We start from the raw sequence: 13,531 nt of genomic DNA, 5'->3' as shown, positions 1-13,531 counted from the left end.
TGATAAAAGTCACACACAGTAAGACAGTACAATCTTCATGGCTGGGGATCACTGATAGTAGACATGGTTTGTTTTTCATCTTTTTGGAAAAGCATTGTGATAGGAAGTTGTTCCTTCTTTCCAGCTCATCAAACATTTATTCACTGATGATAAACACTTCACAGCTTCTCTCAGGCTTTGAAAAACTGCCATCACTACTGTTGTGCTCTGTGGCCACTATTAAGCAAAATTTCGGGCTGCCATAAACTGTGGGTAACTGAAAGTGGAAACCAAATCTGCAGACATAGGGTTCTACTTGATATATGATGATCCAGCTCAGTTTTGGTCACCATGCTACAGAACAGATATAAATTCACAGGAGAACATTTAGAGAAGAATGGCAAAATTAATCTACTATATAAGGAATCTGCCCTATGAGAACCCTGAACCTTCACTCTCTTGAGAGACGTAGAATGAGAGGAGATATCATTGAAATTTATTAGTGGATGAAGGGCATAAACAAAGGCGGCATAAATAAAGTACTGAGGATGTCGAATCATGTAAGAACAAGAAATAATGGCTTTAAATTAGATAAATTTAGATTTAGAAAGGACATAGGTAAGTACTGGTTTTTCAAACAGTTCTTGATGTGTGGAACAATCTGCCAAGTACGGTAATAGAGGTTAGGTTTAAAAAGAGATTGAATAAATATACAAGTGACAAGGACTGGGTTTGATTAGTACCAGAAGTACCAGAGCAAATTCTTGGATAGCTTTGGGAAAAGGTTGGACAGATACATGGGTGATTTTGATAAGGAGCTGCCTTGTATAGGCTAGTAGGTCTGCTGCACTGTTCCTACATTTTTATGTTCTTGTGTGTGTATGCTGACACTACTGAAGTCTCCGAGCTCAGACTGGTACTACTGAAGTCTCCTAGCTGAGGCTGACATGACTGAAGTCTACCAGCTCAGACTAACACTACTGAAGTCTGCCAGCTTAGGCTGGCACTACTGAAGTCTGCCAGCTCAGGCTGACACATTTCAACACCTTGTATGAACACCATCATGTGTGATGGAATATGACAAGAAAAAAAGCTAGCTTTCATTCTCACTGTGTAACTATCATATAGAATAGTGTAGCAACACACTGCTAGTGTTCTCACTATGTAACTATCATATAGAATAGTGTAGCAACACACTGCTAGTGTTCCCACTGTGTAACTATCATACGGAATAGTGTAGCAACACACTGGATGGAAATAAATGGTATAAAATACCGACACAATGGCAATATAAACACAAATGCAGTATAATATGATCCTTTATTGACTACATTTCGCCCACACAGTGGGCTTTTTCACACAGTGACTTGAAAAAGCCCACTGTGTGGGCGAAACGTAGTCAATAAAGGATCACATTATACTGCATTTGTGTTTATATTGCCGTAGCAACACACTGCTGGTGTTCCCACTGTGTAACTATTATATAGAATAGTGTAGCAACACACTGCTAGTGTTCCCACTGTGTAACTATCATACAGAATAGTGTAGCAACACACTGCTGGTGTTACCACTGTGTAACTATCATATAGAATAGTGTACCAATACACTGCTGGCATTCCTACTGTGTAACTATCATATAGAATAGTGTAGAAACACACTGCTAGTGTTACCACTGTGTAACTATCATATAGAATAGCATACCAACACATTGCTGGTGTTGGCACTGTGTAATTACGATACACAGTGGACCCTCTGTTTTCATCGATCTCCGTTATCGCCGATTTCAGTTTTGGCCGACTTTTTCATCAATTTTTTGGCTCCGTTTTCGTCGATCATACAGAACCTGTCCAGTGCTGAGCATGCAGCAAAGCTGCCTCCCACACCATTCTCAGCTAGTGAAGCATTGTTTCTCAGTCAGTGAACATATCCTGCCAGGTTATACGAAACATTTCATAATAATCGATTGTTTTTGCCACTTGTTTATTGCGTGTGACTGCTAAATAAGTGACCATGGCCCCAAAGAAAGCTCCTAGTACCAGTGCTTTGGTAAAGAAAGTGTGGAACACCCTAGAACTGAAAAAAGAAATCCTAAGAAAATATGACAGTGGCATACACATTGCTGAACTCAGCAGGATGTATGGGAAGTCACCATCAACAATCAGCTCCATTGTGGCAAAGAGAAAAGAAATCATGGAAGCTGACGTTGCGAAAGGGGTGAATGCGATAACCAAATTGAGATCCCAAACAATTGAAGAAGTGGAGAGAGTGTTGTTGGTGTGGATCAGAGAGAAAGAGTTAGCAGGAGATAGTGTTGTGCAGTCAGTTATTTGTGAAAAGGCAAGACAGTTATATGAAGACCTCTTAAAGAAACTGCCTGAAACAAGTGCTGATGTTGGTGAATTTAAGGCCAGCAAAGGCTGGTTCGAAAAATTCAAGAAGCGAAGTGGCATACACAGTGTTGTAAGGCACGGCGAAGGTGCCAGTTCAGACAAACAAGCAGCTGAAAAATTCATGCGGGAATTCAAAGGTTATGTAGAGGCTGAAAAATTCCAACCCCAACAAGTGTTCAATTGTGATGAAACAGGTCTGTTTTGGAAGAAAATGCCAAAGAGGACCTACATTACACAGGAGGAAAAGGCACTGCCAGGACACAAGCCTATGAAAGACAGGCTGACTCTCTTGTTGTGTGGTAATGCTAGTGGGGATTTCAAAGTGAAGCCTTTACTGGTGTATTACTCTGAAAATCCCAGTGTGTTCAAGAAAAACAGTGTTGTCAAGAGTAAATTGTGTGTGATGTGGAAGGCAAACAGTACAGCATGGGTCACTAGGGAAATTTTCCTGGAATGGTTCAATGAAGTGTTTGGCCCGAGTGCGAAGAAATACCTCCTGGATAATAAATTGCCACTCCAGTGCTTCCTGTTAATGGACAGTGCTCCTGCTCATCCTCCAGACTTGGAAGACCAATTGTCTAAGGGATTCAGCTTTGTAACAATGAAGTTCTTGCCTGTTAACACCACTCCTCTCATCCAGCCCATGGACCAGCAGATCATTGCAAACTTCAAAAAACTGTACACCATAGCAATGTTTCAAAGGTGCTTTGACATAACCTCGGACTCTGAATTACCCTAAGAGAGTTCTGGAAGAATCACTTCAATATCTTCCACTGCATAGGCCTTATAGATAAGGCTTGGCAGGGAGTGACTTCCAGGACGATGAACTCTGCTTGGAGAAAACTGTGGCCAGATTGTGTCCAAAAGAAGGGTTTTGAAGGGTTTGAGGCTGACCCTGTCGACCCTACACCTGTTGTGCAATCAACTGTGGCACTGGGGAATTCCATGGGGTTGGATGTGAGTGGCGAGGATGTGGAAGAGTTGGTGGAGGACCACAATGAAGAGCTAACCACTGATGAGCTGCAAGAGCTTCATCTGCAACAGCAACAGACCACAGTTGAGGAACTTGCTTCAGAGGAGGAGGAGGAGAGATGGAAGAAGGTGCTTTCTTCAACGATTAAGGAGATTTGTGCAATGTGGTCTAAAGTGCATTCATCTGTAGAGGAACATCGCCCTGAGAAGGCTGTTGCAATCCGTGCTGGCGACTTTTACAATGACAATGCCATGTCCCTTTTTAGGTATATCTTAAAGAGACGCCAGAAACAGACCTATCTGGAAAGATATTTTTTATGACAGGGGTAGAGTGACTCTCAAGCTGGTCATAGTGGCAGTAAAAAACACAGGAGGGAAGTGACTCCAGATAAGGACATGGTACCTAAAGTCCTTATGGAGGGGGATTCCCCTTCCAAAGACTAACCTATTTTCCCTATCCCCTCCTCCCTGTCTTCCTTCCAGCAACAACAGCCTTCATTAAATATAAGTGTCATGTGTAATGTTCATTCTTTTGTGCATGTAACTATCTTTAAGGTAAAAAAAAATTGTTTTTGCTGATACTTTTGGGTGTCTGGAATATATTAATTCCATTTACATTATTTCTTATGAGGAAAATGGTTACGGTTTTGGCCGATTTCAGTTTTGGCAGATGGCTCTGGAACGGATTAAAAACAAAAACTGAGGGTTCATTGTAGATCATAGAGATTGCCACCCATCTAGAATCATATCAGTTACACAACCCAGGGCAACATGGGTTTAGAGAAGGCTGCTCCTGTCTGTCCCAACTACTGGACCACTATGACAAGGTCCTGGATCCTCTAGAAGACAAACAAAGTGCAGATGTATTATACACAGACTTTGCAAAAGCCTTTGAAAAGTGTGACCATGGTGTAATTGTGCACAAAATGCATGATAAAGGAATAACAGGAAAAGTTGGTAGGTGGATCTATAACTTCCTAACAAATAGAACACACAGAGTAGTAGTAAACTGAATAAAGTCTGAAGCAGCTTCGGTGAAAAGCTCTGTTCTACAAGGCACAGTACTTGCTCCCGTCCTGTTCCTCATCCTCATATCTGACACAGAAATGTAAGCCACAGCACCGTGTCTTCCTTTGCAGATAACACCCGAATCTGCATGACACTGTCCTCCATTGAAAACACCACAAGACTCCAGGCGGACATCAACCAAATGGGCCGCAGAAAACAACATGAAGTTCAATGATGAGAAATTTCAATTATTCCAATATAGAAGACGTGAGGAAATTAAAACTACATCAGAATATAAAACAAATTCCAACCACACAAAAGAGCAAAAAACTAATGTAAAAGACCTGGGAGTGATAAATGTCAGAGGATCTCTCACCTTCAAAGACCATAACATTGTTTCAATCACATCTGGTAGAAAAATGACATGATGGATAATGAGAACCTTCAAGACTAGGGATACCAAACCCATGATGACACTCTTCAGGTCACTTGTTCTATCTAGGCTGGAATATTGCTGCACACTAACAGCACCTTTCAAGGCATGTGAAATTGCTGACCTAAAAAGTGTTCAGAGAACCTTCATGGCACACATAACTGTGATAAAACACCTCAGTTACCAGAAATCCTTGAAGTTCCTCAACCTGTACTCCCTAGAATGCAGGCGGGAGAGATACATGATTACATATAAACACTTGGAAAATCCTAGAGGGATTAGTACCAAACTTGCACACGAAAATCACTCCCCATGAAAGCAAAAGATTCAGCAGACAATGCAACATCCCCCCAATGAAAGGCAGGGGTGCTACTAGCACGATAAAAGACAACACAGTAAGTGTCTGGGGCTCAAGACTGTTCAACTGCCTCCCAGCATACATAAGGGGAATTACCAATAGACCCCTGGCTGTCTTCAAGAAGGCACTGGACAGACACCTAAAGTCAGTACCTGACCAGCCAGGCTGTTATTCATACATCAGGTTGTGTGTGGCCAGCAGTAACAGCCTAGTTGATCAGGCCCTGATCCACCATGAGGCCTAGTCACAGACCAGGCCATGGGGGCATTGACTCCCAAAACCCTCTCCAGGTATAGAATAGTGTAGTAACACACTGCTGGTATTATCACTGTGTAACTATCATATAGAATAGTGTACGAACACACTGCTGGTGTTCCCACTGTGTAACTATCAAACAGAATTACTGGCTCGTACCTAGTGACTGCAGTGACTAGTGACTCCAGTGCCTGGCAGCTGTGATCAACACTGCATGTCACCCAAGATAAGTGTTGTGTAAATGCATTGTGCACTCTCTATATTTTTATATTTAATAGTGCTAAACTATCATGGGTCATACAGGACACTCACTTTTCCTGCAGTTACATCTCTGCATATGATCACAAGATTATCTTCTCATGACCATATATTTATGTGGCTCGCTAAAAACGTGTGGGTGATTCAGCAGTGTTTGTGTTGAATGACCTACGTGGGCATGGCATTACATTTATAGAATTAAGCAAAAGTCTTGGAAATAAGTCAGTGACTCTGTTTTTAGTTATCCTGGTGGATATGTATACACACGATACTATGTAAAATAACCAAGAGAAGTGTTGAATGATAGCTCTAGGCCTAACAAGAAGTCAGTGGCACTATAACTAAGCAGTTTACTCGTCACTGTGAAGAACAGTAACTGTGACTCTTTGGGGTTATCCAAGTGGGTAATTTACACTATGTATTATAACTGTACTTACATGTACCTGTACCTAAATTAACTTAAGTTTATTAAGGTACAGGTACACATAAATAGTTACACAAATTATCATACATAGAAAAATATGTGTAAATTACCCTCCAGGATAACAAAACAGTCAGACAAAATTACTTATTTTCCTTGGGGCACTAGATTTATTTTCACTTGGACCCTTGACCTTATTTTCATTAACTTATTCTCATCGGGGTCCTTAGAAGATGAACTCAGTAATGCTGGACCATTGTGAATATAACAAAAATGGACCAATACAGGTTATGGCTTAGTGTTGGTCCAGGCTGGACCAAGACCTTGTCCAAAGATTCTGCTTCAAATTGTTTGTTAGATATGAACTGTTGCATCCAGGGTATTGTGGGTTAGATATGAATTGTTGAATCCAGGGTTTTGGTATTATGGGTTAGATGTGAACTGTTGATACTGTGGGTTAGATGTGAATTGTTGCATACAGGGTATTATGAGTTTGATGTGAATTGTTTCATCCAGGGTATTGCGGGTTAGTTCCAAACTGTTGCATCTAGGGTATTGTGGGTTGTGAATTGTTTCAGCCACAGTATTGTGGATTAGTTGTGAATTGTTCCAGCCACAGTACTGTGGGTAAGTTGTGAATTGTTCCAGCCACAGTATTGTGGATTAGTTGTGAATTGTTCCAGCCACAGTATGGTTACATCTAGAGGTACTGTGACTTACTTTCCCACTGTTCTTTCAAATTGATTACATATACTAGCTGAAATAAGGACTATTATTACAGATCCCACATTGACAATTATAATGTACTAACTAACAGTACAAAATATAAACAAAAAAATTAAGATCTGAAACTAATCTATTTTACATGTTAACACAAACAACTAGATATAATAAAAATCATAATAATGATAATAATTTGTATGTATGATTCCAAGTGTGGTAGGTCTTTACATGCACAGAAAACTTAGTGAATCACCTTTCCCATACAGAAATTCTAGAGGAATTATTTCATGCAGTCCCCTCATCCCTTGATGTCATAACAAATCACCCACTGGGTAGAAGCAGCATGCAGTCCCCTCAACCCTTGATATCATAACAGGTCACTCACTGGGTAGAAGCAGCATGCAGTCCCCTCAACCCTTGATGTCATAACAGGTCACCCACTGGGTAGAAGCAGCATGTAGTCCCCTCATCCCTTGATGTCATAACAGGTCACTCACTGGGTAGAAGCAGCATGCAGTCCCCTCACCCCTTGATGTCATAACAGATCACTCACTGGGTAGAAGTGGCATGCAGTCCCCTCAACCCTTGATGTCATAACAGGTCACTCACTGGGTAGAAGCAGCATGCAGTCCCCTCAACCCTTGATGTCATAACAGGTCACTCACTAGGTAGAAGCAGCATGCAGTCCCCTCATCCCTTGATGTCATAACAAGTCACTCACTGGGTAGAAGAAGCCAAATCTGCCCTTGGAATTAGTTGGGTCTCCAATGTACTTGGTGAGCTCGTTGAGCAGGGGTTCCTTGTACCCTCGGAAGAGAAGCTCCCCCACCGTACGGGTGACGAACAGTGACTCCTTGAATCTCAAAAAGGCTAACTCCACCATTGCTTGGATTGCTGGCCCCAATTTCTCAATCTTAGCTGCCACAGTCTGACAGAGAACAAGCACTTTATACACCCACGAAGAACACACAGACAATGACACAAGGCAGCAAGTTGAAATAAAGACACTGGTACTGAAAGGATTTTGTTCTAGCAGTGTGTTTATTTCCATCTGGGAAGCTTACAAAGACAAGTCACAGGTGAGGAACAAGCTTTTATTATGACAGTGTACTTCTGTGTAGAGCAGTAATTCTCAACCAGGGGTAAATTTACCCCTTGGGGTAAAAAATTACATGGAGGGGTAAATATTTTTGTGCTATTTTTGTGCAAAACCTGAACAATTTATTTTTTTCTGACCTTGTTTTTCTGTCCCTTTATGATGTTGATAAATTGTTTGTATGGAAGTAAGGGGGTAAATGGAGAAATACATCAAGTCAGGGGGGGTAAATGATGGAGGAAACGTTAAGAATCCCTGTTGTAGATCTTTAGCAATTAACCTTCAATTTAAAAGGCTTCGATGTAACAGACTTCTATTTAACAAACCTCTATTTAACAGACTTCAATTTAGCAGGCTTTGATTTCATGGGATTTAATTTAACGAACTTTGGAAAAGAGGGACAAAATCTGTTGGATTAATGAATTCTGAAACAACGGAACTGTTACGGATCGTGTCAAAATAATCTCAGCTCTACCAACCACAATCACCATTACTGGCCACTTGCTCCTTCTTTATTAACATTTTAAATAAACTTAAGAAAGCTCTACACAGAGAAACACCTTCACAATAAAAGTTGTCTGCAATACACCTGTGTAGCCAACAAGTCTTATAAGGTTCACATAAACACTGACAATGGCACAAAAATATTCCTCAACATTGTAGCAAAGACACACAAATGCACACACACACATGTACACTAATCTCAAAGTTGTCCATATGTATACAGTCATCTCTCTTATAAAGCTGTTCTATATTGTGCAATTTTTTGTAAATGTAACTGAACAGCACATATAATGAAGACTTTTTTATGTAGTTTTAAATTTTGGATGATCAAATTTACAAAAAAATTGCTACACATAGGAGCTGTACAAGACAGAAGTGATTGCATCTACTAACATGCAGAGTCAGAAGCCACTTGGACCTGCACTTGAAACTCAAGAGACACCTATATATCTAGCTCTTAGATCTTAGATCTGGGGTGGGGAACTTGCAGCCTTAAGGCCACATGCAGTCATCTAGGGCATTAAGTACAGCCTAGTAAGAGAGAGGCATTAAGCATGGCCTTCCACAGCATTAAGTGTAGTCTTCTGTATTAATTATTTTTCTTGAAGTCATTATATAATGATTAACTTTTTACAAAGTAAGCGACATTTTGTAGTACAGTGGTACCTCGGGATACAAATTTATTTTGCTCCAGAAGGCTGTTCGAGTGCTGATACCAAATGAATTTGTTTCCATAAGGAATAATGTAAATTAGATTAATCTGTTTCAGACCCCCAAAAACACACTTACAAAAGCACTTATATAAATACACTTACATAATTGTTCGAGTTTTGAGCTGTTCGTATCCCGAGGTACCAATGTACATCTAGTCAAAATTTCTTGAATGCAGACTTATTAGATTACAGCTAACTTTAATGCGGCCTTCCAACATAAACATGTTCTCCACCACTGACTTAGACCAACTTCAGCAGAAATTTGAGACAGAAATAGACAGGTCTCTCTGACCTGTGTTCCACAGTCTTGTTCAAGCTGCTCCTTCCTCTGCATCAATCAGTATTTAGAGAACTTCTGTTTGGCATTGAACACATGTATGTATTTTAAGTGCAAACAATGAATTTTATAGCACAGGACAATTTACAGGTTTCTGGGAGATTCAATTTGGGGTCTTTGAAAATGACAGTCCACCATCCCAGTATGACTCTTCCAACAGCCTCTGGATATTTCTACAGGCACTTATATTATGTTTTCATGTTTCATCACAGAACAGATATACATGTGCCTCATTAGTTTACACTTGCTACAAATACAATAGAGATCTTTTGTGCAAGACACATGTTTATATAGACACATATACAGTGGTATCTTGAGTTACAAACTTAATTCGTTCCAGAAGGCTGTTCGAGTGCCGATACTGAACGAATTTGTTCCCATAAGGAATAATGTAAATTACATTAGTACATTTCAGACCTCCAAAAATACACTTACAAAAGCAATTACAAAAATACACTTACATAATTGTTTGAGTTGGGAGCTGTTCAGAACTCGAGGTACCATTGTACGGCATTCTAAATTAAGAAAATTTTTATGTAACAGTGAAGGATGTTAAGGTAGCCACATTATTAAGTGTTTATTTCCCTCACGACAACATATTACATGAACACGCACACACTTAAACAGACAACATACACAGAAGAATGGATGGGGAAATGAACCATGGTCCTTGCATGTAATAGGTCTAGTGATATACCAGTGAACCATGTATCTACATGCATGAACCACAGATCAAGTGAACCATGTATCTACATGCATGAACCACACATCAAGTGAACCATGTATCTACATGCATGAACCATACATCAAGTGAACCATGTATCTACATGCATGAACCACACACCAAGTGAACCATGTATCTATATGCATGAACCACACATCAAGTGAACCATGTATCTACATGCATGAACCACACATCAAGTGAACCATGTATCTACATGCATGAACCACACATCAAGTGAACCATGTATCTACATGCATGAACCACACATCAAGTGAACCATGTATCTACATGCATGAACCACACATCAAGTGAACCATGTATCTACATGCATGAACCACACATCAAGTGAACCATGTATCTACATGCATGAACCACAGATCAAGTGAACCATGTATCTACATGCATGAACCACACATCAAGTGAACCATGTATCTACATGCATGAACCACACACCAAGTGAACCATGTATCTACATGCATGAACCACACATCAAGTAAATCATGTATCTACATGCATGAACCACACATCAAGTGAACCATGTATCTACATGCATGAACCACACATCAATGAACCAAGTATCTACATGTATGAACCACACATCAAGTGAACCATGTATCAACATGTATGAACCACACATCAAGTGAACCATGTATCGACATGTATGAACCACACATCAATGAACCAAGTATCTACATGTATGAACCACACACCAAGTGAACCATGTGTCGACATGTATGAACCACACATCAATGAAGCAAGTATCTACATGTATGAACCACACACCAAGTGAACCATGTATCTACATGTATGAACCACACATCAAGTGAACCATGTATCTACATGTATGAACCACACATCAAGTGAACCATGTATCTACATGTATGAACCACACATCAAGTGAACCATGTATCTACATGTATGAACCACACATCAAGTGAACCATGTATCTACATGCATGAACCACACATCAAGTGAACCATGTATCTACATGCATGAACCACACATCAAGTGAACCATGTATCTACATGTATGAACCACACATCAAGTGAACCATGTATCTACATGCATGAACCACACATCAAGTGAACCATGTATCTACATGTATGAACCACACATCAAGTGAACCATGTATCGACATGTATGAACCACACATCAAGTGAACCATGTATCTACATGTATGAACCACACATCAAGTGAACCATGTATCTACATGTATGAACCACACATCAAGTGAACCATGTATCTACATGTATGAACCACACATCAAACACCAAGTCATTCTGCTGCTTCTTCACTGACAATTTATTTTGAGTTTATACAGCATACATACACATATACAATATGTAAATAATTAAAACACACACATGTAGTTAAACATACAACAAGCACACAAACACACCACACACAGGAAATTGAACATAAACACACTACAAGCAGGATAATTCTCTTCTTGAAACTACATAGTATATGTATATGTAATGTAATTTACACACACACACACACACACCATACTTACAACCATGACAGCATTAATGGTAGTGATGTAGTCGGTCTCCTTGAGACCATTGGACATCTCCTCGTCGAAAAAAAAGGTGAAGTTCTGCTGGTATGAGACAGAGCCATCATCATGGCCCCATACTAGGTCGAACTTCTCCCGTACCTCCCTGTAATGAACCATAACACTCTGACTACCACACCTTAGTAACCCAGGATAACATAGTGGGTTAGTAACACAGGATAACAGCAGGTTAGTAACCCAGTATAACAGCAGGTTAGTGACACAGGATATCAGCAGGTTAGTAACCCAGAGGTTAGTAACACAAGATACCAGCAGGTTAGTAACACAGGATAACAGAAGGTTAATAACACAGGATAACACCAGGTTAATAACACAGGATAAGAGCAGGTTAGTAACCCAGGATAACCCAGAGGTTAGCAACACAGGATAACAGCAGGTCAGTAACCCAGGGTAACCCAGAGTTTAGTAACAGGATAACAGCAGGTTAGTAACCCATGATAACATAGTGGGTTAATAACCCAGGATAACAGCAGGTTAGTAACCCAGAGGCTACTAACCCAGGATAACAGCAGGTTAGTAACCAAGGATAACAGCAGGTTAGTAACCCAGGATAACCCAGGGGCTACTAACCCAGGATAACAGCAGGTTAGTAACCCAGGATAACCCAGGGGCTACTAATCCAGGATAACAGCAGGTTAGTAACCAAGGATAACAGCAGGTTAGTAACCCAGGATAACCCAGGGGCTACTAACCCAGGATAACAGCAGGTTATTAACACAGGATAACAGCAGGTTAGTAACCCAGGATAACCCAGGGGCTACTAACCCAGGATAACAGCAGGTTAGTAACCCAAGATAACAGCAGTTTATTAACCCAGGATAAGAGCAGGTTATTAACACAGGATAACAGCAGGTTAGTAACCCAGGATAACCCAGGGACTACTAACCCAGGATAACAGCAGGTTATTAACACAGGATAACAGCAGGTTATTAACCCAGGATAAGAGCAGGTTATTAACCCAGGATAAGAGCAGGTTATTAACACAGGATAAGAGCAGGTTATTAACACAGGATAACAGCAGGTTATTAACCCAGGATAAGAGCAGGTTAATAACACAGGATAACCCAGGGACTACTAACCCAGGATAACAGCAGGTTATTAACACAGGATAACAGCAGGTTATTAACACAGGATAACAGCAGGTTATTAACCCAGGATAAGAGCAGGTTATTAACCCAGGATAAGAGCTGGTTAATAACACAGGATAAGAGCAGGTTATTAACCCAGGATAACAGCAGGTTAATAACCCAGCATAACCCAGAGGGTTAGTGACCCAGGATGAGAATGACAATGTTTATATTGTTGGAACGTTTACAATGTGTGGTTTACATATAAAATATTAATTACAAAAAAAGTCACTAGCATGCCTAGGTATTTGTGGCAGACTGATGGTACTGATTCTTACTGACCAACTACAATGACACAGCTTATGTAACAATAATGTACATTTTATTGCTCATTATTGATATAAAAGTTTGATAATTAACAACTTTATCATTAGTAAGATGGATAATAGTGAGGTACAAGTAGCCCAGAACCTAACCTGCTGTATAAGCAGGGCCCTACAGTAGCCCAGAACCTAACCTGCTGTATAAGCAGGGCCCTACAGTAGCCCAGAACCTAACCTGCTGTATAAGCAGGGCCCTACAGTAGCCCAGAACCTAACCTGCTGTATAAGCAGGGCCCTACAGTAGCCCAAAACCTAACCTGCTGTATAAGCAGGGCCCTACAGTAGCCCAGAACCTAACCTGCTGTATAAGCAGGGCCCTACAGTAGCCCAG

At 40.4% G+C, this 13,531-nt stretch overlaps 1 protein-coding gene across 4 annotated transcripts in view; it reads right to left on the bottom strand.

The window, feature by feature from the left end:
* The window catches only part of LOC128687197 (lysosome membrane protein 2), a 191,589-nt gene that overhangs the window by 161,493 nt on the left and 16,565 nt on the right, over nt 1-13,531 (bottom strand). For 3 of the 4 annotated variants that reach the window (XM_070098503.1, XM_070098502.1, XM_070098505.1), the window contains exons 2-3: nt 11,688-11,835; nt 7,519-7,725 (exon numbers count right to left, since the gene is read on the bottom strand). In XM_070098503.1, coding sequence (XP_069954604.1) covers nt 7,519-7,725; nt 11,688-11,835 — 355 coding nt within the window. The remainder of the gene's footprint in view (nt 1-7,518; nt 7,726-11,687; nt 11,836-13,531) is intronic. The other variant, XM_070098504.1, reaches the window with a different exon arrangement.

The sequence above is a fragment of the Cherax quadricarinatus genome, chromosome 62 (genome assembly GCF_038502225.1).
Source record: "Cherax quadricarinatus isolate ZL_2023a chromosome 62, ASM3850222v1, whole genome shotgun sequence".
NCBI lineage: Eukaryota > Metazoa > Arthropoda > Malacostraca > Decapoda > Parastacidae > Cherax > Cherax quadricarinatus.
The sequence above is the reverse complement of the archived record's forward strand: the minus strand, read 5'-3'. Positions and strand labels throughout refer to the sequence as shown.